The sequence below is a fragment of the Agelaius tricolor genome, unplaced genomic scaffold, assembly GCF_023055355.1.
Source record: "Agelaius tricolor isolate 1412-34295 unplaced genomic scaffold, bAgeTri1.0.p SCAF_16, whole genome shotgun sequence".
NCBI lineage: Eukaryota > Metazoa > Chordata > Aves > Passeriformes > Icteridae > Agelaius > Agelaius tricolor.
In genome coordinates, this window is record NW_027269276.1 from 180,488 (window position 1) to 206,385 (window position 25,898).

Here is a 25,898-nt window from a genome sequence, read left to right on the forward strand (position 1 = left end):
GCCCCGGAGCGCCCCGGAGCGCCGCTCGGCCTCGCCGCCAGGGCTCAGGAGACACAAACAGCCTCGCGCCTTCCGTCCGCGGAGCTCGCTCGAGGGCGAATGCATCGACCTCTCGCACATGGCGGGCCAGGGGCCGGCGGAGGTCCGGACCGGGTACCGGGTACCGGGTTCGGGCCGAGAAATGTCCGCACGGTGCCCTCCTGATCCCCTTTCTTCTCAGGTACAAAACAGCCCCGTGCTCGGGCTCCCGCACGGACCGAGCATCGCGTACCCCGAACAGCCACCATCGGGTACGTCCTTTCTTGGATATCACGGGAGAGTGAAATCCTATTAATTTCCCTGTGTTTATATGACTAAACGGTTATCGAAGAAGCCTTGCGCATAATTGGGACTGTATTGTTTGTCTTTCCAGCATTCACCTTCTTGCCTAATAAACAGTGAGTTCGAATAGCGTAATTTAAATCTACTTTTGCAAGTTCTGTTTTTTATTTCTGCACCTCTCTATATTTTATAGATGAAAATTCTGTAAATTTTATTTTAAGATTTGTTGTAGAACCAAAACCACAGAATCGGAAAAAATGGTACCTGACCTGAAAGAAACTCTTATTATGCAACGTTATAGATAAAAGGTTGTATATAGTGAAACACTGTAAATATGAGTATGTTACAAATTTTGTGTGTAATGTGAAATCTAAGTTAGCACATGCATGTTAAGAACATTAAAAAGGCTAAAAATATTTGCAATTGCTACACAGGAGGGATGCTTTAGTGGCTGATTGTTCAAATCCAAGAAGATGCTCCTTTGTATATTAGAAGATACTCTAGCATGTATATTAAGCTGTATTATTGAAATGGTTTTTTTTTAGAAGTGTTAACAGTTACCTTACAAAATTCACAGTGGATAATGAAGACTAGAAACAGCAAATGTGCCAGTCACTTTCTCAAAATTCCTTTCAAATTCTTGAAAACTTTGATTACAAACCTAATTTGTCTGAGGATTTGTTTCTGGAAGACGAGGAGAGGAGTTACCAGCCTACATAGATCGCTAAAGGCTGTGGGATTGACGGGGGTAGCACGGTCGGGACGGATGGAGACGAGAGATCTCTGCAGCCAGGGCGTGGAACTTGTGGTTTATTGCAAAAGGCCTGGGTGCAGGGCCCTGCTGGGAGCTGCCAGCCACAGCTCGAGAAAGCCCGAGAGAAAAGAAGAGGAGAGCGCAAGAGATTCAAAGAGGGTAAGAGAGTAAAAGGCGAGAGCTCAGAAACAAGAAGCAAGAGTAACAGGTAAGAGCTAAGAGCATAGCAAAGTAAGTAAGTTCCCGTTACAATACAATAAATCATCTTCTGTGTTAAATATTCTAATTCTCACTAACCAATCTAGTACAACATACAAATCCTATGGCATTTCCATACAACTTATAAGAATCACCACATTACCATACTGTGCTACATTTTAAACCCTAAAAACTACTCTTTACACCCCTTCTGCCAAGCTGGCAGGGTCTGCTCAGACCCTTAGACCTGCCTGCAAGCAGTCTTGTTTCATCAAAAGAAGATTGCCTTCAGCTGGCCACACCGTTGTTTTCCCGTTGTTCAGTAACTAAGAGATCTCAAAGCTTGCTTTCATTTCAATCTCACTTATAGTTTCCATATTCTCAAAATCTTTTGCCAAGCAATCATATTTGTAAGGCTTTCCTGTTTCATCTTCCCTAACAAAAGACAAGGTGCCTAACATTGATCTGATACCTTATGTCAGAGCAACAGGACATAAGCGGCAGAATAACAACTTTAGTATAGTAAGTCATATCTATATGGGATTCTCATAGGCAAACTAGGGAAGCATAGAGGTGATGAAGTTTCAATAAGGTAAGGAAAAAACTTGTTTGGTATTCATCCTCAGAAAGTAATAATCCTCAGTTCAAAACAAGTACATTTAAGTGAGAGTTCAAACATTAGCGTGCTGTTCCTAGTCCACTGTTTTCTTTAATCACTTTTGTCACAAAATAAGTACACTTATTAATCCACAAGCAATCTGAAATTGAGAGGTTCTAGAAGTACTAGAAGGAAGATTTTTTAAATGGTCTGGAAAATGGACAAAGTACAATGCAGGTAAGAAAAATTTTATATAAAATTAAATAACTGACTGCACAAATTCAGGACACTGCTGCTGGGCTGTATGGTATTTCTGCAAAATAAAGCAATGGGGACCGTAGTGCCTCACAAACTGAGTCAGTGTCTGCTGCCACAAAAAAAAAAAAAAAAAGGAGCAAACAGTAAGCATTATACTTGTGTGTAATATGCAGACCTTAGATGCATGCAGTAATTCTTGTACTCTCCACTGGCATGGCCTAAGCTAAGCCCTGCATCTAGTGAGAAGACAGCAAAAGAGTTGGCTATCCTAATATTCTCCAGATAGAAAAAAAGTTGATGGCAAATAATTTGTTTCTTAATAATATTCACAGTTTAGAGGACAACTGAATTTGCTTTCATGAACTGCAAGTAGGTGTAAATTAAGGACTAAACAGAAATAAGCAAAAATATTTGAAAAGTGAGCCTAAAGAAGTTATAAAATTTATGTCATTTCTAACATTTAAGTTGGGTTTTTTTTTAAGTAAAACAAATGGTATAGTTGATCTTGGTCTGAAATGGGAAGTTGAACTACATTATCTCCAGAATCTCCTTCCAGTCTTGTTTTTTTGCAATTCAGTACTTTTATATGAACCAGAATAGGACAAAATTGAAAACTCAGTCCAGGTGGACAAATTTGTAAATGCCAAATCTGTGTGTGTTTTAAAGCTGACTGCCCATTATTTGTGTCAAATTTGTAATCCCCTTTTTCCCAGCTTTATTATGCTATGAAAATAAATGCTCTGCTTTCTTTATAATATACATGTCTTCATTTAAGTATTTTTCCTCAGCAGATAGCCTTTTTTTTGAGTCTAATTATAAACTATGAACAAGGCATGACTACCTTTGTCTAAGAAAGAATAAAAGAGCAAAATTAATCTTTGCTTCCTTTTGCTTCAAACAAAACATGTCCAACACCAGACTTCCAATGAATGAAAGTATGGCGACTGTCTGATTTTTCATATTTGGAGGATTTTTCCAAATTTCTTGTATCTTACAGAATTTGCAATAGCAAGCTGACGCTGTAGTTGATTTTCATCCAAAAGCTCCTTTCCAATGCAAACCACTAAATATGGGAGCCAATAAGCAGGACTGCTATTCCTCATTCTCATTTCTTGCACTTTGAATCTGGTTCTCCATGTCCCAATGCATCCCCAAGCCTCATCTTCAAAACTGGACAGTGTTCCTAGAAAAAGGACCAAATTCCAGATCCTGATTTCAAATGAGAATTAGTTACAACAAACGAAGATACTCAGCAAGATAGCTAAGCTTGCAGAAGACTAAGGATGCTACTTGTATTTGCAAAACTAGCTTGATGTTTTGTGCTGTGTATTGCAATTATTGTGATGCAGACGCATTTAAAAGCAACCCGGCCAATTTCCGTATGCACTTTTCTCTGCGCCATGACTTTGGGAACAAATAGTGCCTGGCACTGACGGCTCTCGTGGGCCGTGAGTCCGGCCCGCCGTGCTACCGACGGGCGAGTCACCACGAGCCGCCGGCACGACACCCATGTCCCCGGGGGGAGCCGAAGCGACCGCCGCCTTCCGCACTCGCTCCCGGACTGCGCCGGTCACGGCGCGGAGCTCCTCGGAGCGTCCCGTCCCGTCCCGTCCCGTCCCGCTCCGCCGGGGCGCCCCGAGCGCAGCGGCCGCGGCCGGGGCTGCCCAGACGGGGCCTGCCGCGGGGCTGCTCGCTCTCCCTACGGCACTCCGCGGGGGAATCGAACTCGGGTGATGAAGACGGCGGCAGCCAGACCCGGGCCGACGAACAAGACCGACGCTGCTCTGCTGACTTAATGAGGGCGCCGCCGGCGGGACCGGCCCGCGGCCCGCCTCCCGCCCCGGCACCGCCCCCGGTACCGCCCCCGGCACCGCCCCCGGCACAGCTTTCCGCCCCGCCCCGGGCACCGCCCCCGGCACCGCTTTCCGCCCCGCCCCCGGTACCGCCCCCGGTACCGCCCCCGGCACAGCTTTCCGCCCCGCCCCCGGCACCGCCCCGGGCACCGCCCCGGGCGTGGTCCTGCCCCCTCCGGCAACGGCTCTTACGGGTAACGCAAGGCATATGCGTCCTTAATCTGTCGAAGGCTGACCACACGAAAGCGTTCACCACACGAATGCCACAACGAGAGCGCTCAGATATTCAGTCATGCCAGACGGGGCTGCGATTGCCAGACCAAATTAACTTCGCAAGCGTTCGCTTTATTTACATGCACATCACTTTCTCTGAACACTAGCAACCTAGTCAATCGCACAAAATGCACCACGAAATACTGCAATTAAGTTATTTCATTACAAGCTGGGACCGTGCAGTTTGTCTGCACCTTTTTCTAGAGAAATGTTGAAATCAGTGCTTGACTTTACTGAGCAGGAGAAGTTGTGCAGAGAAAACATGCACAATTATGGTGGAAAGTGTGGCATTATAATTTCTTTGCACTGTTCAGTAAGGCTGCAGGCAACCTACATGGACAGTTTAGTCTGCAAAAAATGTCAGTAATGTTCGATTTTTTAGACTTGTACTTTGCCTGACCATTTCAGCTATATTATTTTGACTTTAGTTATGTGGAAAGATGAAACAAAGAGGTACAGATTCTCGCCAGTTTGTATTCAATATTTAATTGATTAAAAATCACCTTGGAGTCAAAGAAGCACTGCCATAAAAGTACGAATTAGTACTTTTCAATGCCTGATAAACATGTCTTTTAACTCCAAAGCTGAGTCACTTGACACAATGACTATACCTGATAATTTCATCGGCCCTTATATCCTGGCCTTGATCAGAGCTTTGTTCCAAATTGCACAGGAGATGGTATCTTGCCACACTTTCTGTAAGACAAAAACGGGAGGAATAGGAGTAGTACTCTGATTACCCATGGGATTAAACAGAAGCAAAAATGTGGTTTGGTCAAACTGAAAGGCTTAGCCCTCTGTTTCTCTATCTTACAACACATTCTGGAAGTGTCAGTATAAACAACCATAAGACTACATCTATACATAAAAGCATTATCAGTGCTGGTTTCTTCTGCTCCACGTAGGGATGGCTGTGTTCACCACAGGAGAGATCAAGACCTGAACAAAGTCCCTTTAGGTAGTCACTCAATTTTTCTCTGCTTCTTGGAAATGTCACGGCCAAAATGATACTATATTTCACCACCGTTAAAGGCATTTTCCTCACTTGGGTACTGTCACAGGTCTCTGATTCCCGGAAGTATTTTTATTCACTTGGAAATTTTTAGCTGGCAAGCACAGGAAGTAATCATTCCAGGCTGAAGGACTGAGGAATTGAAATAGTGTAGATTGTCCTTCTCACAGTATTATGAAAATCCTTTTTGCACTATTTTGATCCTACTTTCTATATCTCCTTTTATAAAGGTCATTTACCTGTGTCTCGTTGTCCTTCAGTTTGAAGTAATCCTTTAGTCTGCTTTTGCCACTCTCCTTCTGTGGTGTTTGTCAGGACCTCTAATATCTGCATTCAGCACAGTCAGCTTTTGATTTTCATGGCGGTGCCAGCTATTGCTGCAGTGCATGAAAGCAGAAGCTTACACCATAATTTCTATACAGGTCTATTATATGGTTCTGGAGTGTGAATTTACAGGGGAAAGGAGGAACTCAGTAAATTGGAAATACCCAATTTCACTGTCTCGTGCAGTGCACACACACTTAGGACACAAGCCTTTTCTACTGCAATTCTACCATGACTACAGATATCTCTGATTCACATTAGAAAGCAACAGAAATACCATCATTCTATTAATTGATGGTACAGTAGAAGAATGCAAATGGATCACATCGCCAGAATTAGTGTTTTAATTGTAAAGTCTTCCCCAAATAGTCTCTGTGTTTGGATATTCTTTTTAAGCTTTCACTCCAGTTTGCATGTCTCCTGTTTCATTTCTCCTTGGCAGAAAGCCAGCTGGAAGAGCATCTCTGCACTGCAGTGAAAAGCTGCAGCTCTGGAAAGCTACCATGTCAAAAACAAGCAGCAAGTACCAAGACTGAATCACCAGAAAACAGAAGGTACTTCTATTAGCTGGTATGAAAATATCTGAATATTTTTCACCTTCATGTGTTGTTGTCGTGTTTTCCCTCCATGATCTACAATCCTACTTTCATGATAGAATTCAATGTACTAGCACTAGAATTTATTTTCAGGTTTACTATTTTATTCACTTATTTACCTGTTCAGTGCAGTCCTCCAAAACTAAATTATTGCTTCCATGCAGATTACAACACACAGAAATGAATGAAACGCTTTTGATAAACTAATGCTCCCTGTTTACAAGATTTAGTTCATAAAATTCATAGCCTGTGGTGTCACCATAGTTTAATCTGAAAAAGACCTATTGCATCATCTCCTAATTTATCTAAAACCTTTTGATTTAAGATTTTAATTTGAGAAAACTCCATAAGCTAGTAACATCAGCTGTAGCCTGCAGAGATAATTGTTTTATATTTTTCTCCCTTTCTGTGGTTGTTTTTTTTTTTCCTGACTATGTTTTGTCAGAGTCCTGTGACACTATAGGTTCATATATGATTGCCAAAGTGCCAACTTTCTGAACCTTATGAGGTTTCAACTGCAGTCTTGGTGGGCACAAAAGAATGAAAGAGGGCAGGATGCTGACTTCTCTGTCCATCAATTTGATAAACTATAGCTCACCTATGGAAATCCTGCGCACTGCAGGGCAGAACCTGACACTGGTTTAGGAAACACTGCATATTATTGCTGACTGGCGTCATTTAATAATCACTGAGTTGCTTTTCCAGCCAACTACATTGGCACAGGGTGGTCCTTCCTTTTTTTGTCAGAAAAGATATGGATTTTTCTACCTGAAACTACTTTTTGGTGGCTCTCCCTTCAGCCTGTAGAAGTCTCTTATATTGATTGGGGTTGCTCAGTTTTTGCACATAACATCATAGGATCACCAAGGTTAGAAGAGACCTTCAAGATCACCCAGTCCAACCATCCATCCAGCACTTCCACTGTAACTCCTAAACCACACCGTGCAGATACAGATCCAGACACCTCTTGAAGACCACCAGGGTGGTTACTCCACCACTTCCCTGGGCAACCTGTTCCAATGCCTGGGCACTCTGACAGTGGAAACACTTTTTCTAATATCTAATCCAGATCTTTTATGTCTCAGCTTAAGGCCATCTGCATTGAACTTCTTTTCAGCAGTGGCTGGCCAGAACTGTGAGCAACAAGGACTTGTGCCCAAAGATATGGCCTCTCTGGTCACCTCAGATAGTGAGAACTCCTGCATACACCATGGCCTGCCAGTACAGTCATGGACAGCTCACATCAGCTTTGGACTGGCAGCTAGCAAAGCTCAGATTGTTCTTGTAGCTCATGGGTCTGGAATCTGGGAAATCCCATTATTTATCCTTGGAGATACACTTGCTTTTAATTGAACAGAAGGTTCTTTGAAGGAAGAACCACCAGGAATGGACCTGCTCATGGCCAAGCAATGAAGAGATAAGGAAGGTGAATGATAATACCAAGCCTTGAGTCTTTAGAACTGCTGTCTTCTATGGCTTTACTGCGGGTATTGGAACAACTCAACACCAAGCATTTAAAAATCTCCGTGGATTTCTGTATTTAAGTGACTAAATTCTAAACTAAACTATAAGCCAACACCCCTTCGCCCTTGATTTGTTCTTTCAAAGGTCTGAGCCCCTTTCAAAGGTCTTGAGCATCCGAGCTGGTCGCTGTACCGCTCTGTCCATCGTGACGGAAGGAACTAAGACCCCGCGCCGTAGCGCCGGCGAGAGCTCACCGGCAATCGCCGTGCCGGCACGACCTGCCTTGGGCGGGCAGCGCGGGTGCGGCAGGCTCCCGCAGCCGGGGCAGCGCGGGTACCGGGGCCGAGCGGGTACCGGGGCCGAGCGGGGCCGAGCGTAAGAGCCCCAGGGCGGGGCGGGGCGCGAGCTGAGGCGGGGCCCGGAGGGGCAGGCCACGCCCCCTCCCGCAGTAGTGCAGGACCACGTGCCAGCTCCGCCAATCAGAGGAGGATTCGGGGCGCTTTAAGAGCCGCGCGCCAGTGACCGCGCGCTGCAGCAGCGGCCGCGGCGTTGCCATGGAGACGGCGGCGGGGCCGGTCGCCATGGTCACGGCGGCGCCGCCGGGCGGTGGGCGGCACGCGCTGCTCGCCGTGATCGGGGAGATCGGGACGGAGCCGGAGCGGGGCGCGCTGCGCGGCGCCCTGGAGCGCGGTGAGCACTGCGGCTGCGGCCGAGGGACCGGGGCCGGGCGGGCGCGATCCCTGCCCCCGAGAGCCGCGCAACTGCGCGCCTGCCGCGTCGTCCTCTGCCGCCGCCCGGGACGAGGCGGAGCTGCCGGTGCCCTCCCCGCCCTGCGGCACTGCCGTCTGGCCGCAGGGCTTCATCCGACTCCTCCCGGAGGGACGGCGGCGGAGGCCCGCGGGCGGTGGCTGCGGGAAGGGTCGAGGCGCTGTCGGACCGCGGGGCGGAGGCCGAGGCTGAAGCTGTGGGGCCCAGAGGGGCCCGGGCGGAGGGCGAGGCCGGGCGGGGCTCGGATCCCCGGCGCAGTGCGGGGCCGGTCTCTGCGGCGTCAGACGGCATTCCGTTTTTTTTCTCCCCTGATCATTGCTTTATATGTATTAGTGACATGTAGCTAACGCAGTTTTCGAACGTCTTAAAGCTTAAAGACATTTCATGCTTCTCTTTCCCCTCAGTCTTTATTTTATTAGTGCTTGCTCCAAAATTCTGTCTTGTTGGAGGAATTGTCTTGCTGGACTGCTCACTGCGGTCCCAGGGACAGCTGTGAACGGGGGTCCCTTGTGGCATGGCCTCTCCCTGTCTATAGAGCAGCTGCATGGACCAGAGTGAGGGAGGACTAGACACACAGTGGACTGCTTCAGGAATTACACAATTCAGGAGAGGTCTGCCATAACATTTTTCTCCTCTGTTATCAATATTTTAGTAAAATCCAGAGGTCTTGGCAATGAATTAGTCTTTGTATATTAGACGCTGTGTTGTTTAGAAGTAAGGGGGAAGGTGCTGAGATGATAGTTCTTCCCTTGTGGCAGTTTCTGATCATTTCTGACCAAAAGACAAAGAAGAGCTGATCAACCACATCAGGACCTTAAGGGAACTCTTGTTCTAATAAGCAGTTAGTACACTTTGGAGAAATAAAGTAACAACTTTCTGACTCACCTTCACTTTTCCCCTCAGCTCCCCACTTCCAAGGCACTTTGGTTTGAAATAACAGTCATAACTATTGGCCAAACTGTGTTATTCAGAGATAATTCTGTGACTCTTTTCTTCCCAAGCATCAGCGTTACTGAAGAACAGATGGACAGTGCAATTTAAGAAAAGGGTGGGTGTAAAAATGTCAAATATTGTCCAATTTCTTCACTTCCTGATTCACTTTTCCAGCTATCTCTGTTGGCAGGCCACTTGTTCACGAGGAATATTTCATTCCCTTTTTCAAGGGATGGCTTCAGGAGTGGTATATCTGATTATGACCATCTGGCCTCTGAAAGACCTTCTTTGAAGGGGCCACTCTTGCTTCCTGCACAGCAGGATGATCATCTTCACTTGGCACTTCACTGAACTGGTGTGCCAACCTACATCCTTATCCATTGTCTGAATCTTTGAAATGGTGACAGATCAGACTGTGAACTAAAGGATTTCACTCTAATTCTGCAGTCACATGCCAGTAACCTGAGAATTCCCATTGCAGAGGAAAAACATGCTGCTTGCAACATAAATTGTAACTGCCACAGTAGAAATAAGTTCTACAGTTGGCCTTGTCTGACTAGAAACCTGCTGAAATTCTGCCAAATGTAACCACTTCTTTCATTTGCATCGGAGGGAGCCATTTCAGCAGTATTAGTAAGTTACTGGCAGTGGAAGTGAATCACTCAGAGCTGGAAACCTGGATTTCAGTCTCTCCTCTTACATGGAATAGGACCTCCAGCAAGTTAGAGCTTTCCCCACTGTGAAATGGGAGAATGACCTCTAGTTAAAATGGACTAATATTTGCAAATTGAAAGACATGAAAAATGAGAATAGTTAAAATTGCAGCAATCTTGAGACCTGTCAGTAGTCAGCATATTATGATGTTGAAGAGAGCTGCACTCTTGATTGAGGGAGTTCAAGCAATGTGGAAATGATTCCTACTGAAGTGTTAGCTGCTGTAGAGGGCTCATGTGAAGGTAGAACAGGCTGCTGAGCAGTGAATATAAAATGGGTGAAAAAGCTAGGGTTTGTTGTGTGTCTGTTCTGTTGGCCATGGCACCCTGTCTGCATAAAAAACACAAAAAAAACCCCCAAAAAAAAACAAAAAAAAACCAAGCAAAGAACAAAATCGACAAAAACCCAACAAGATAAAAAAAAAAAAAAGCCACAAACAAACAAAAAACAAACAAAGATTTTTTTTCAGTTGATAAATCTCTTACCCTGACTGATATAAAAAGTATGTTTTTCCAGACTTCTTTCTATACCATGGTTCAGAAGAATGCAATAGTGGCTACAGGGCATTATAGGAACCTGCTCATTTCCAGGTGTAGAGCTTTGTAGGCTGTGACATTGTGAATCTGTGGGATATCTGAACAACATTTTTCCCAAAATACTGTCTAATAAATACTAGTTTTATTTTTCTGTTACTGTGTTACTTTTGTCCAATTTTGAAACAATATCCGGAAGACTAGGTCTGGTATTGGGGAGAAAGGCCAAATCTTTTAAGCAAATTACCTCAGCAGGAAATAAAACATTCACAAGGGCATAAAGAATGAGATTGAAAACTGATGAGTCACATGGTCCCTTATCTAGGCTTTGCATTTGCAAAGAGCTTGAAGATTTACCCTTATTGTGATATAGTCTGCACTCTCATGGTAGAGGATTCTAATCAGCAAAGCTCATGTGCCACAGAGTGTTAAAGTGAAATTGTGACAAATTTGTAGAGATTATAAGTAAATTCAGACTACCTGTAGGGAAGAAAATGTTGAATAAATTGTTGCAAGTATGAGAACAAGTGAGATAATTCCACTCTTCCCTTTCTTGCTCTGAAAAAGCACCGATTCCTTCTGCAATCTAGAGGATGTAGCAGTACCTCAAATAGCACTTATTGCTGCAGTAGGACACAATGACCATGACACAGCAGCTAGTCAGCAGGATTTGCCCTGCAGAGTGCCACCTTGTTCCTGTCCAGGTCAGAATGCTCATAAGTACTGCATTAAGATTCTCTTACACTGGACATTTGGTTAAACAATTATGCTCTCTTGGAGGGTAGGATAGGAAAACACTTTGTCCATCTTCTTGCTCTATCTGTTTTCTTTGTTTGTATCCCATTTCCAAATTGAAAGGGTCAGGGCTGGTAAGTTGTTTGGTTTTCTGGGTTGTTTTTTTTTTTCTTTTTTTTTTTCCCTGAAGGTCAGATGATTTAATGAGGAGGCTTTTGTGCAGTCTGAAGTGAATACTGTCAGTAAATAAGCATAATAAATAAGCTTTGTTACTCCACTGTGTCAGCTGTCACCAGAAAAAGAAACTAAGCTCAAAGTTTTTTTAGCTGCTGTAGATTCTACAAGGCTTGAGACTACTGACCTGTGTGATGCAATGCCTACTGTGTCTTGGTATGTGTAGAAAGCCGGAGTGTGTATCCTTGAGGATCCTCTCCCACCAGTGGCCAGCAAAAGCTGTTGCACAACATGGAGAGCTAGAACTGCAGTAAATGGGAATGATATCTCCAAGGAAAATTAACATGGTTACTTTGAAAGAAAGTAGATAATAGAGGAAATAAAACTTTGTATTTTATGCAAGAGAGATGGTGAAAGAACTCTTAGTGAGGACTCCACTAATAAATACTGGAGCTGAAATTCTTGTTTCAGTTAACCTTAGAAGTCTGTGGCATTGGCCTTCAACATCTGAACATCAGCAGGCATCAGCACCAGATGCTGGAGCAGGGATTCGTAGTGATATCCTGCTTTTGTTCATTGTGGCACAGTGTAGAAGAGTCACACCATCTAGGAAAGGTTGCTCCCTACTGGGATGTGAAAGTCTGTGGTCTGTAGTGTTTGGTGTCCTCCAGAATGTGCACCTGCTCACATTGAGGTCTGAAGGTGACTTCCCCGGTATGGCTTGGTGCCACTTGCTCTGGGAGCAGAAGCATCTTCCTGCTGTGATATGAAGGCATCTAGCTGGCAAAGATTATAAAGATTAAAGAACAGACTCAAATGATCTCAGTGGGATCAGTGTCTTTGAAGGAGCGATTAGGCAGTGCGAGTTGGAGGAGTGGGAGGCCTTTGTGGCTTGGAGGATGCATAGGCTGTAAGGGCAAAGAAGATGATGTCTCTGAGCTTTTCAGTAGCATAACGATGAAGTAGCCCATCTCTGCCAGTGACCAGTGCTGGAGAGTGCAGATGTAAAACTAACATAATGTATTTGTTTGGGTAAGCACTAGTGTAATTCATTTGGCCTCATCTCTTGTTGGTTTCCCTTGCATGAAGTCCAAGTTGAATGGAGACTTGTTCACTGCATGTCCTTCACAAAACACTTCATTTCTTCAGGAAGAAATGTCTTATGCAAGGTAAGTATCTTATGGTCCTCTGCTTCTGAAGACCTTTTCCATCCTAAGTATGCTCATCTAGTAGAGCATCCCTGGTCTTTGTGTGTCCTGCTCACCTTTCTTTCTCCACTTCTGTTTCTGGAGTAGATGTAATGACAAGGACAGCTTACTTTTTCCTTTTTTTTTTTTTTTTTACAGGAATTCGTTCCTGGAACATTAATACTCTGTATTGTGATCTGAATCATCAACTGCGGCTCTTTGTAAATCGACATCTGGCTCAGTTTTCTTCTGAAGTCAAAGGTCAGCTTTTTGGTTTATATGCATTAACTTTTAACTCTTGTTTTGAGTCTGGAAAAAAACAGCAAAAACAACAACAAAGAATAAAACTGATTGTGATTCAATTAGCAACTTGTTTGTCCAGGATTCTGCAGGGCTGAATGCGAAAGATAAGCAATCTTAACAGTATGTTGGATGCAATTAGTTTACCTTAAAATTACAGATCTTACTACTGAGAATAGAGTTGAATAGAAAAGTGTGCTGCTTTAAAGTCTATTAAACTAGTTAGAAGTTAGAATTAATCTATCTATATCTATCTATCTATATCTATCTATCTATCTACCTATCTATCTATCTATCTATCTTCTGTATCTTATTCAGATGGCACAAAGTAGTTTACTTCGTAAGCTATTTATTATCAGCCCCTTCCTCTGAGGTTTTAAAATATGTTTTCATATGCACAAAAGGTGTTGCAAGTAGTGTGTAAGAGTAGCCAAATGACCTTTTGGATTTGTCTTTTTGAAGCTCCCTTTCCTGAGAAAAATGAATAAGAGTATTATAAAAATGGCACCAACCATTAGAAATTTGGTTTGCTTAGCTTGTGAAAAGCTTGAACTCTGTTTATAATACTTTTATGTAACATATGTTAAGTTACTATAAGAAGCACAGATGACACTTGCAAAACCTAGTTTATATAAGACCATCTTATAGTTCACTGTATGTTTTACACTCTTGTCAAAGCTTCTGAATTTTTTCCGCTGGGGAAACTGTTCTCCTAATGGACAGCTGTGAAGGAAAGTACCTGGACTATTCTCAAATGTGCCACTGACTGAGAGGTTTCACCTTCTCTGTGACTTTTTAACATGGAGATGGAATTTCTCTCTCCTTGCAAGATGGTGTGTGCATGTGTGTACACTTACGGGATTTAAAAAAAAAGTGTATGAAACATATAATTTGAAACACTCAGCAGATCTGTCTCAATTTGAAGTAGCTGTAACAGGGCCTATAGTATAAATAGACTAGAGCACTAATAAATTACCATGAGTATAACATTTGCCCAAGAATTCTTCTAAGTCAGAGTTGAAACATCTGGATTAATGTTAGCAAAATGTATCTTACTCACTTCCCTAGTGTAGTCCCTGAGGAGCAAGGGGTGATGAATGTGTTGGCAGTCTATGAAGAGGTTTCTGTGGTGGATCTGGGGAACTGCAAGTCTGTTAACCAACTGTAAGACTTATTGAGCAAAACAGCAACTAAATATAAGGCAGGATTAGTGTCTATCTTTGAAGACTCACCATTTCTTCTGCAAAGGGAAGTTCTGCTTTTCAAATGTCTTGTAGTTCTTCAAAGAGATCAGCAAACATGTAGATGGGTGATTTAGTCCACCAAGCAAAAATATTTGGGGAATCTAAGTCTATGAAGTCTGTTTAAGAAAGCCTATTGGCCACAGAATTAGGGGCCAGGCTTTGGTATGCAGAAGATACTGACAGAAGGATGGGTAAACAGAAGCTTTTTTTGATATACACTGTGTATAGAGACTTAGTCCTGAACTGAAAGCTTGAAGCTTAACCTGGTGTTAGTCATGCTGCCCTCTTCTTTAGAGCTTTATTCACACACCTACAGAATTTCCGGTGGGACTATACATTCCAGCTAGCACTACATAGTATCTGTTTTCTCTGGTACATTTTTGGGAAAGGAAAAGCATGGCTGCCTCTCAGCTGCTTCTGCTTCTGATGTACTTAGCAGTAGAGATGTGAGAGATTCTGGTCTGGGGATCCTAGTAGACATGGATTGACCTTAGGACCAGAGGTATTACTATAGGGGCTTCTTGGTTTGTGGCAAATGTGTATATCTGGCACACACAATTTCTCTAATAAATCTCCCTGGCAGCCCTTAAGGCCAGAACAGCCAGACAGAGAAAGGCTTTGGGATTAGGGGGTCTAGAAAAAAGCTTTGCCTCAAGTTAGATATTTGCACATTTCCTGTCTGGACCCATGTTTATTCAGTAAGCATAGATCTTGAAATGCAGCAAGATGATCTGTCAGAGACAAAAGGAGTGTGTGTGAGTAGAATAGATACAATTTAAAATGTGTTAAGCAGCTATATGGGACTGTGGAAAATAATGACAGTCTGTACAGGAAGATTGTGTAGGAGATAGTGTATCTTGAATGCTGAAAAGCTTAAATTGAGGAGTTATGCTATAATCCCAGGATTTCCTTGATGGTGGTAGATCTTGAATGCAGACAGGTTTCTCTCAGTGACAGCCATGGTTATGGTATGGTTTGTGGGGAGGAAGTGGGAAAGACTGCTACAAGAGAAATTTCAGATCACAACTGATAATACAATCTAGAAGAAGCTGAAAATGTGAACTGGGAACAGCCTTGTCTGCATTCCATATGTACTATCAGATAATACCCATTGGAATATAGCTGCAGTTTTAAACGCTCTCTTAGTTTTGCAGTTTCTGCTTGAGCAGCTATTTTTAACTGACTATTTTGATGGTAAAGAATCTTTATAATTTTAGTTTATTTTTTAAACTTTTGCTGCAGCTTGCTGCAAATTCATTGCTATGTATCCTGTAACAGCCCTGTGAAGGTGTTGTTCATCACTATTCTCCAGATGAACATACATAAAACTAGAGCTTTTTTATTGTTGTTTGGCTTTATACTTTACTTACCCTCTTGTTCCTACTGTGGGCAAAGGGAAGAGTGTACACAACTGATTTTCCTCTTAGCATTCGTAGCTTGGTGCTAGCTCCTCTGAGCAGACGGCCGTCCTAGAGCTCTCCTGAAATCTCTCCCAGCTAATGTTGTTTTGATTCCATACTACTGGAAAGATCCCAGTCTGACTTGTGTGGGGAACATGTACCTCCACACTGGTATGCTGAGTAGGATATCTGAAGGATAAGACTATTTTTTTCAGAGGTGCATTAACTGGAGAATATAATTCCCTTAGAGGCTGATGCTTGCAGTCTGATTAGGGAGAAGTCAGCTGCAGCACAGCAGTTACTGTAAAGCCAGAGCAGTTGTTTGAGTTTCTCACTTGACAGATTTGTAGTAACCAGTAAATGTTTGACACCACTGGCAAGAAACAAAATATGGAGACTGGTAACACAATATGACTAAGTAAAGCAGTCTACCTGAATATTCCAAGACTTTCCTGTTTGCAATTTCTCACTTGGTTACAATAGTTATTTCCAACCTGTATTTGGAGGATGTTGATGCATAGTGTGAAATTAAAAGGTAACTGCAGTGTTCTGTGGGAATGGACATGGCACAGTTATCCCTCAGACAAGATTTTAGTCTGCTTAAAGATGATGAGGAACAAGTGAGTCTCAAATGCAGAACAATCAGGAAGAGAAAAGCTCATGGCAGAGCTTGTAATAGTAAAGTGAGACTGAATGCATCTTATGCAAGTTGATTTGTTGTTGGGCTTTTGAGGTTTTTTCCCCCCACTGACTTGCTGGCTCTCCTCTGAGTACCACAGACAACATGGCCCTTGCTGTAGGGGTAATCCCACAGCATGGAAGGCACAGCAAGAAATCAAGTGTGGATATATTTGGAGATTCTGGAAGCTAGTAAATTGTCTGAAGGAAGGAGAGTGTGACATGGGGAGAAAAAATGAACAGAAGTGTGCCCTCCTGTATGCTAAGGGCAGCCCCACGTGTACTTCTGCCCAGCTCTTCCTTTTGCATTAATATCCCATAGGTCAATGTTTTTACTTGTGCAAGTGATTCCATTTCTTCATGGAACTTGGAATGGCTTGGAGTGTCAGCTTGTGCCATATGCTTTTTCCAATGCACTGCTTAGTTGGTCGTCAGTGGTGAGTCTCAAGTGCATGACAGTAAAAAAAGCTGCCTTGTTTATTCAAATTATAGCTTCTAGATAGTACAGATGATAAATTTGTGTGTTCAAGCAAAAGCTGTTCTAGACAGGAGGCAAAAGACCAATTGCTTGTGAAAATTAGATTACAGTGAAAGTGTATATTCCCCACAGCTGTGGCCTCTTGCTAGAGAGATTTCTGTAACATAGGAACATAGGTCATTGAGTGATGGATTTTGTTCAGGTCTTGGCTGTTTTAATCAGAAAAGTCAGTGGCTAACACTACTGGGTTTTCTTCTTTTCTTCTTTTTTTTTTTTTTCCCCCACAGATGCAGCAATGATTATTTGGACTTTTGATGCAATTTCTAGTGCTTGAGCAATTAATTGACCTGTACCATTTCTCTGCCAACATTCTTCAGACCAGAGAAATACAAAGCAAGCACTTGTCAGCTTCTGTGCTTCCTCCTTGTGTGCTTGAGGGCTGTATTTACTTTCATAGTAACCACACAGAGCAAGACCTCAAAGATCCCATGAGCTGCAGTCTACTACAATAGCTTCCCAGGCTGTAAGCACAGCCTGTGTTTCTTGTTGGTACATGTGGCTGCAGTAATCCCAAGCATTACTCTTAGATTCTTCTCCCAGATAACTGGTAAAGAATATCTCTCTGGGACTTGCAAGAATCTACCAGTTAGACATAGTAGGATCTGCCAGTTAGACATACTTTAATCAGTTACTCATGTGTTCTGTAGGAATAAATCTTCTCTAAGGCTGCTGTATGTTAGGTTGGGTATTGGTCCTGGTTCAAGCCAAAGGTACATGCAGCACAGCAACAAAAAATGGTTGCATGGGCAGGAGTGTAAGATGAGTACATAAAATACTTCTTTCTTGTACTATTCTAGCTCATATCTCTTTCCAGGTCATGGAGAGGTGTTTTCCACTTGTTTAGTAACAGCACTTTTCAATTCCCACAAAGTGCTTTTTCAGTTTTTCCCTGCAAGTAGAGGAAGCAAGGAATAGAACGGTTCATTGACCTGCAACCGTATCGTATTTGCTTGGACTCTTATTCCTGCCTGGCCTCATTTTGATATACCTTCCTATATTGGACAATCCTGTCCAATCTGATTGTGTTATAGGTCTGGCATATTTGCCTTCTCATGATTTCTCCAGATTGCAGAGGCCAGACTAATCTAAGGGATAAGTCTGGGAATCTATCCCAGATATTTCGTTTTATATTTTATATTAATGCCTTTCAGATCTACCTCTTTGGGATGCTGGGAACAGAAGTGTGTAGTGTTCAAAGTGGGGTAGAGCTATGCATTTACACAGTGGCACAAGGGTTTTTTTCTTCCTTTCCCTATTTCTGACATATCTATTGCTTTCTGACTGCTGCTGAGCAGTGAGCTGACTCATGAATAGAACTGATCATAACCTCAAGGTACCCCAGTGGTACAAGTTAGCTCTGGTTAGCAATAGTTAGTGTAACTATAGATGTGGTTCATACTGGTAAATAAAGGGGCAAATGAAACTCAGCATTGTGAAGTTTCCCTGGCAGTTCACTGCAGCCGTACTTGGTACTATCCATAAGCTTTGCCACCAGTCTGCTTTCCTCCTTTTCAGGTAGTCTACAGTGAGCAGCACAAGTCACAGTGTAGGCTTATATGACATGACTTATAAAATAACGGTTGCACTATATCAATACAACCTTTGAGATTTTGACAAGCTTATTTGGTTTTTATTAAGAAGGAAGGTCATATTTTTTGTAAAGCCATGCTGATTGACATTAATTTAGTCTTCTATTTGAATCTTTACTGCTGATGGGTTTTCCAGTCTCCTAGGACTTAAATGTCAGAGTAGTGGAGCTCATATTGGAAGCTGAGAGCTTTTTAGTCAATCTTAGATCTTGTACAAGAAATTATATTTGCAGAGGCTTGGTCTGAATGCTGCACTCTCCCACCATTGTTACTGTTAAAAGTTCATTGTCTCTAAAATATATTTTAATTTCTTTCAACTACAGAAAAGAAACATTTACTGAATGTTTCTGGCTCTATTTGACCTGCAGAGCTTAGTTATAAAATGAGATAGCATTAAAACATCTGCTAAAGTTGGTAAAAGCAGTGTTTTTATATATGGTCTTACATGGTTTTGCTTTTGTGCTGAGACCACCTCTGGACATTACACATCCTCAGAGTTCTCTTTTCTTTTAAGAAGCTGAACAGAATTTTCCCCTCAATATTCAGCAGAGGAGCTAACAGAACCAGAGCAGCTGTGAAAAATTGATTCCTTCATAGGAATGATGCTTCCCATGAGTAGATGGAAGATGGGCCTCAAATCATGCATCTGATGCCAGTATACTGATGCTGCTTTGGCAGGCCAGGGAGTCGTCAGTCTTCATCTCAGTTTGCCTGTTGTATTTCAAACTGTTCCTTTGTTCCTACCAAGTATTTTGAGGTTCTCACTGTGACACCCAAAAGGCTATGCTGTGAAAATAAGAAACCAAAGCCCCGGTGAGCTGTTTTGAACTTCAGCTCAGCATAGGTCCAGCAAACACCAGTTTCTTTCTTTTGTGCTGTTCTGCCCGAACATTGTTACTGACTGAAGGTGGGGGGGAGCTAAAATTAATGTAAGTTTGGAAAGGTTTTTCCTGTGTTTTCTGCATTTTATCTCCACAGATAGTTAACTTCCCAATTTTGCGAGTTTCTTAGCTCAGAACTCCTAGAGTTGAAATCACCCCAATTGTGAATTAACTGGTTGCATTCCTAAAGTTAGAACTTGCCTTACTAAATTGTTACTCTTGCTTCTGAAACCAGATGCTGTGGTTAAATGTTGCTGGCAGTTCATGGAATTCAAAATGTTGAAATGCATGTGGAGGCAAAAAATAACTGGGTCTATCCTGGAACAATCTTCCTTGTCCTTTGAGGACAGAGGAGGGAGTGCATTGAGCTGAGCCACTCCTGCTATGCTGCCTGTCATATAGAATATTCGAGGGGTCAAGATCTGTTTGAATGGACCTTGAGGGAAGATTAACCCTTGAATTTGATAGAAAAGGAAAATAATGATGAGATCTTTGGGAAAGGGTTGGGCCTTTCTTCAGGACACAATATAAAACAAGCATATTTTGGTTTTTTTTTTCCTTTAGTACTTTGTGTCTTGGTAGGTGTGATTGGTTTTTCCCTTGTTACCTTTTAAAATTTACCTTTTCTTTGTTACCTTTTAAAAAAGAAATGTTGAGCCTGGGCTGTGCTTAAGGTAGTAGCTTGGAAATAACTCAACAGTTTTGATTTCTCAGGCCTTTTTTAAATGGCTTTGGTGGAATACATTCTGAATTGATTTGAAATGGTGGAGTTTGCTCCAGTGATGTTGGTCCTCATCTACAGAACTTTTTAGGATGGTCAAGTTGGATGACACCTAAATTTCTGATGGTTAAATAAAAAAGGAAAAAGATCTCTGAAGAACACAAAAGGACAAGGACATATATTTCTTTCAGATGACCTGATCTCAGTGTTTCCTTCATATTTTTGTAAACTAAGGCCTGGATTTTGTCTGCCTTCACTTTGACAGTAGCTAATGTGGAAATTGACAATGACAATGTTATGTGCCTTCAGGTAAGTGAATGGTTTGAGTTTGACTTAATCCTACTTCTTTGCCTCTGAAATTTTAGTGAGTACTAATGATTCTGTCGAAAAATCTGCAGTAGACAGATTTCTACAAAGAAAATTCTCCTGGGATCACTGTTATAAAGATGGCATTTGCTTGCATTTTTATTCCTATTTCATGGGGATGAATAATTCAAAGTGATTATTGATTTCCCTTCCTCCCCTCACCGCATCCCTATCCCCTATTTGTTTTCCCTCTCTGGTTTCATCTGAGCTAGATCTTTGCAGGAAAGCATGTGCTGCAGTGCTGATCTTATCATACAGGAGAGCATAAACCCAGGAAGGAATAGTGCTTGAAATGGATGTCCTGCTTGATCCATCTCTGAAGAATATTTGCATATTTCTCAAATTTTTCCTTTTTCTTAACTAAGCAGATTACAAGCAGAAAGTGTCTAGAAACCATGACATCCTAAACATGCGCACAATTTACTAGCATTAGTTTGGAGGGACTAACGTTTTATCTCTTTAAATTTAAAATATGCCTGAAAGAGCAATATCTGTTCTGTAATAATAGCATATGGTTATTTCTGTGGTGTCTTTGCATTTAGTAGCAACTAGATCCTGTCACTGTTAGTTTTTTCTAGAATTTTCAGCTTGTCTTCAAACCTGGATTCATTTTGAGAGAAGCCTTCAAACAATGCCTGTTAAAACTGCCTGAACCTGACAGGTAATGGGTTCTACCGCCTCACAAAATGTGTCAGAGCTGTTTTGTATTGCTTACATAAAAATGTCTGCATGTCTACATCTTGGTTTCCAATTCTAAATGTTATACAAAAAAGTGAAGCACCTCTGGTGGTTTTATGAACCTGTGATATGGGTTAATAAAAAATATACCTCTTTTTAGGCAAGTCATGTCTAGTCAATGTAACAGCCATGTAAACATGGAATTATATACAGAGTGTTGTCAACCTTCCCAACTGTATGTTGTCTTGGCAATTTTACTTGTGCCACTGCCAGTTCTAAATTCTACTCTACCCTCTCCACACCCTTCCTTTTGGTTTCTCTTCCAGGCTTAGCTCCTGCCCGCCATTTGCAACACCTTCATTGTGATGCCTGATGCCTGTTGCCTCTCTCTTAAGATCCTGCTGTGATTTTTTTGTCAGAGCTGTCCTACCAGCTCCTTGTCTGTAGAGCATTGTGGCATTTGCTACCCAAATAACAGGCAGGGCACCTGCTGTTATTGGTGCCTCTGGAATGACACTGCTCTCCATAAGGGTGTTAGCAGCCTTTGCACCCCTGTTCAGGCCTTGAGGACAGAGTTAAAATAGCAGGTTCCCAGGAATCCATTTCTGGGGCAGCTGGTACATTTTCCAACAGGTTGCTGTCTGTTTCAGGGCAAGAATGGGATCTGAGGCAGTTAAGCATGTCTGGAAGGAGAAAATACCCTCTGCACAAAGAGAAATCTTGCACTAGGATTTGGCTCATGTAGCTCATATTGCCTTGGCTGCATTTCTTTCTTACTTTCAGTGACAGACCTGGCTTGTCCCTTCTCCTTTGCTCTCTGTGTCTGAAGGGCAATGTGGGAAGCTTTGTTGTGTTTAGGGGTGCCTTCATGTTGGCTGAGAAGTACAGCCAACTCCAGCGCTGGCAGAAGGCAGGATAGATGTATGCTGCTTCTTGGAAATGCTCTGGGAGAAGTCTTCTTTGAGCTCAGTGTAATTAGGAAAACACTAGGGATTTATTCCAGTGTCACTAAGAAATCACTGGGATTTGATCCTGGTCCCCCTCCCTCTTCTGCCACCCTCTGGGTGCTAAGGAGTTGTGCTGCACTTGTACAGGAACACCCTGCCGTTCTCACCGTGCTCTGGTATTTGCCTCAGTCCCTCTTCTCCTATTCCTTCTGGCCTTTTAGTACTGCTTGTGTTTGCTCCAGTTTTACAGCCTTGATTTATAAACCTCTTTATCCTTTCCACGGAGAGTTCTAGACAGGTCATCTTCCGTTGTTTTCCCTAAAGGTTTGCAGTTGCTGAGTTAAATTAGGATCACCATTTTTAAAACCTTATTTTCTGGGGCAAGAAGGACTAGAATGTTGCCACTGAAAACTCACAGGGTTCATGAATTTGTTTAAAGTAGGAATTGGAAAAGAGGTTGGTAGCAGGTGCACACAGTCTCTCTGGGCCTGCATTAGGGATGCTATTACCACAACAGTAAAACCTTACTTGAAGAAGAAAATGATACAAAACTAAATGGAATGGATGACTTAGGATCCCCACCTTTAAACTTTTAAAATTCCACATTAGGGCTGTTAATTCTCAATAGCTCAGATAATAAACACTTCTTGGGCCCTGAAGCATTAGAAAGATGAAAACATCATTCTCAAATTAAGGAAGAAAAGCCTAAATATGTAACTGCATTGTAATAGATAACAACAACAACAACAACAATAATAATAATAATATACAACTGTACCTGCAAAGCTACCTGAAAGAATAAAATACTTTAGGGATTAAAGATTACTTTAAACAGAACTATATTGACAATCAAAGGGTTGTCACTACATTTCAGAAATGGTTATTTAAAAATAAGAAAACCTGACAAAAGTGGGAAACACCTTTTTGGTCAGAATTTAAGCTAACAGACAGATTAAAAAGATACATATACCTGTAAATAAGAAAGGAGGTAGGAAGACTCATTGAACAGTTGCAGAGAAAGATACAGTATTCAACAAAAATGAGTCCTTTAAATACATCCTAGTACAGCCTGTAGAAAGAGTAAAAATTGCTGTAAAAATCGCTGTAGAAATTGCAGAAATTAAGATAGCCAAGAGGATTTTGGGAGTGATTTGCCAAGACTTGAACAAGTCATCGGTTCGTTTGTTTGATTGAAAGCAGATAGCGTGTGGAAGTCAGTAACTGGATAGTCTAAGCAAAGAAATCTTCCAAATGCAAACAAATCCTTGTGCTTCTTGGCAGTTTTTTCTGTCCTGTGTGCTGCGGTGAGAGCTTAATGCCTCTGCTCTTGGATGTGCTGTGATAGCCTTGTGCAGTGAGAGCTTGAAAGCTGGGATGCAGACTAATGGAGAGGTCAGTAGAACTCTGCATTTCACACAAAGGTGTGGGGAAATAAATATATTTTACTCAAAATAATACCTGGGCTATGTCTGGGTCAGGCCACAGTTATTCTTTGTTCCAAGGTTTTCAGAAGATAGTATATTCTTGATTAGAATATATTTTCTTATTAAAGCCTTTGGCCTATAGTTTTTAAGAAAATCAAATGTTTTTGAGCTTGAGATGGTAGACAGCTTGGAGTTTTTGTTCAGAGAAGCATGACCTTTAAACTCATTGTAAGACTTATGCTTTAGCTGTAGTTCTTGATATCTCATACATCATAAAAACATACAGCCTTCATTTATATAAAACTCTTTTAAACATCATAGTAGAGAAAAACATAGAGATATGACCATGGCATTTGAAAATAACAGAAAAACATTTCAAGAACTGACTTTTTATATTTATGCTGGCCTAGGGAAAGACCCTGTCTATAGCTTATTATTATTTATGATCCAGGATATTTCTGTCAGTGGGATACTTGCTAAGGTGTATAGTCATGAAATAAGTGTTCACATTTTTAACAGTCTAATTCCATGTTTAATTCCATATCCTAGTTAGAAAGGAACTACACCTAACATCACAGGAAGCTTTGTGGCCTTTTCAAAGCCATGAGGACAGGGAACAGCCTAAAGACAGGATCTTTGTTTCAAACCATAGTTGTCAGTTTGACAGAATGGAAAAAAGTGGTTTGAGTTTTTTTAGCATAAATAGGGAAAACCTCCCTGTCTCTTTTCTAATTCAATATGTAAAATAAATCTATCCTTGCATCAGAGAATAATAGTGTCTTTAACCTTTTATGTTTGAGTGGTTGTTGGAATTGAACCTCAATGAGCCTCAACTTAGTAGTGGTCCTGGTGCCTGGTCTGTGAGGTTCCATAACTGTCAGATGAATCTCCTGATCTCCTAAAGGACTGAAAAACTGGAAATTACCTTGATCATAGCTCTAGGTCTTCCTGGTAGAAGCTCAGTGCCCTTTTTTTAGGAACTGGAAGAGCCTTGAAGATAGGTGAGTGCTTCCCATATTAGTTCCCTTTTGCTTTTGATGACTATTTTTAGGTTTATTGCTAAATGTTGTTAAAAGCTAAAAAGAAGAGATTATCTGCAGCTGCTGTCTGATCATATGAAGGCAGGGGGGCTACCTCAGAGAACATGTGTGCAGGAGGCTTCTTAGGCCACTTAAATAACAGGTGCATGGTAAAAGCAGCAGCTACTTTAAGAACCTCTTCAGTTTTGAGAAGTGTTTTGCTGGTCAAACAGTACACATATGCCAAGAACTGTGCTTTGTGAAAACCACCATACCTTGTAAATTACTTTTGCTTAGTAAACATCCACTTGCAAAGTATAAAAATATGCATTCCAGTTTGCTGGGGTGTGAACATGTAACTAAGAGTGGAAAGTGAGAGGGAAACTAGAGACAGTAGATGCACCTACCTTCAGACATTAATTTCATAGAGATAGCTGTTTCTGATGTAAATTCTCAATAGCAACTGGAAGATACAAAATTTTTGTGACATAAAGAAATATTTTGAGGCAAAAGAGAAAAGAGCATGACATATTGTTGAAAATTTTGTTTCCTTGTAAAATAAGATCATGGAGGGAAGATAACAAATTGGTCTGTTTATATATTAAAAAGGTTTTAATGCATTTAAGGATACCCAGCTAGTTCATGCTTTAAGTTGTACTTGCGTGAGTGTTAATAGGAAGGGATTTTGAAACAATTACTAATATCAGGAAATGTCCTGATTAGACAGTAAAATCTAATTTTGCTGCTTGAAATAGAATATATCAATATTTTTTAAAAATCAATGCAGGAGATCATGCTACTCCAAATATCCTGCTAGGGGCTAAATTTGATCACTGTTGTAGGGGTGTAGAAAAGGAAAAGGCTTGTAGAGTTGTGTGTCATTGTATGAAATGGCCTGGGGTATATGCCCTTCCTGGGTGTGCAGTGGGAGCTGCCATTCTGGAGTGCTCTGAAAAATCTGCTGATGGCAATGCAGTTTCCAGTGTGGGTCAGTTCTAGAGCCAGACTGGGTAATCCCCTCCCTTCCCTCCTGCACCATTGGCACTGCTCTCTGAAGTGACAGACATATCTCAGTGTCATGGGTTTATTGGAAAAGACCCCAAGAACTGCCTAAGGGATGAAATTGTCCCTGGGCTACCCATCTGGGACAGTTCTTACACTGAAGTGGATGATGTTAACTCACATATTAAGAAGCCTAGCTTATATGAAGCAGTAATAGCAAATACATCCTCCTGCTTTGTCTTCAGCACTCCTACATAGCAGCACCTTTAAGGTAATATCCTTTGCTCACCTGGTGCATCTTTAAACTTAAAAAGGGGACTGCACATTTGGTTTGCAGTCATCTGCATCCCCACCTGTTTACTTGGCTCTTTACTTCTGACTCCTTTTTCATTTTGACTATGCAAAACTCTTCAACT

At 41.9% G+C, this 25,898-nt stretch overlaps 1 protein-coding gene across 1 annotated transcript in view; it reads left to right on the forward strand.

The window, feature by feature from the left end:
• Positions 1-8,186: 8,186 nt before the first annotated feature.
• MAP1A (microtubule associated protein 1A) overlaps positions 8,187-25,898 on the forward strand; it is a 50,498-nt gene continuing 32,786 nt past the window's right edge. The window contains exons 1-2 of the mRNA XM_071441012.1: positions 8,187-8,341; positions 12,855-12,956. Coding sequence (XP_071297113.1) covers positions 8,206-8,341; positions 12,855-12,956 — 238 coding nt within the window. The 5' untranslated portion in view covers positions 8,187-8,205. The remainder of the gene's footprint in view (positions 8,342-12,854; positions 12,957-25,898) is intronic.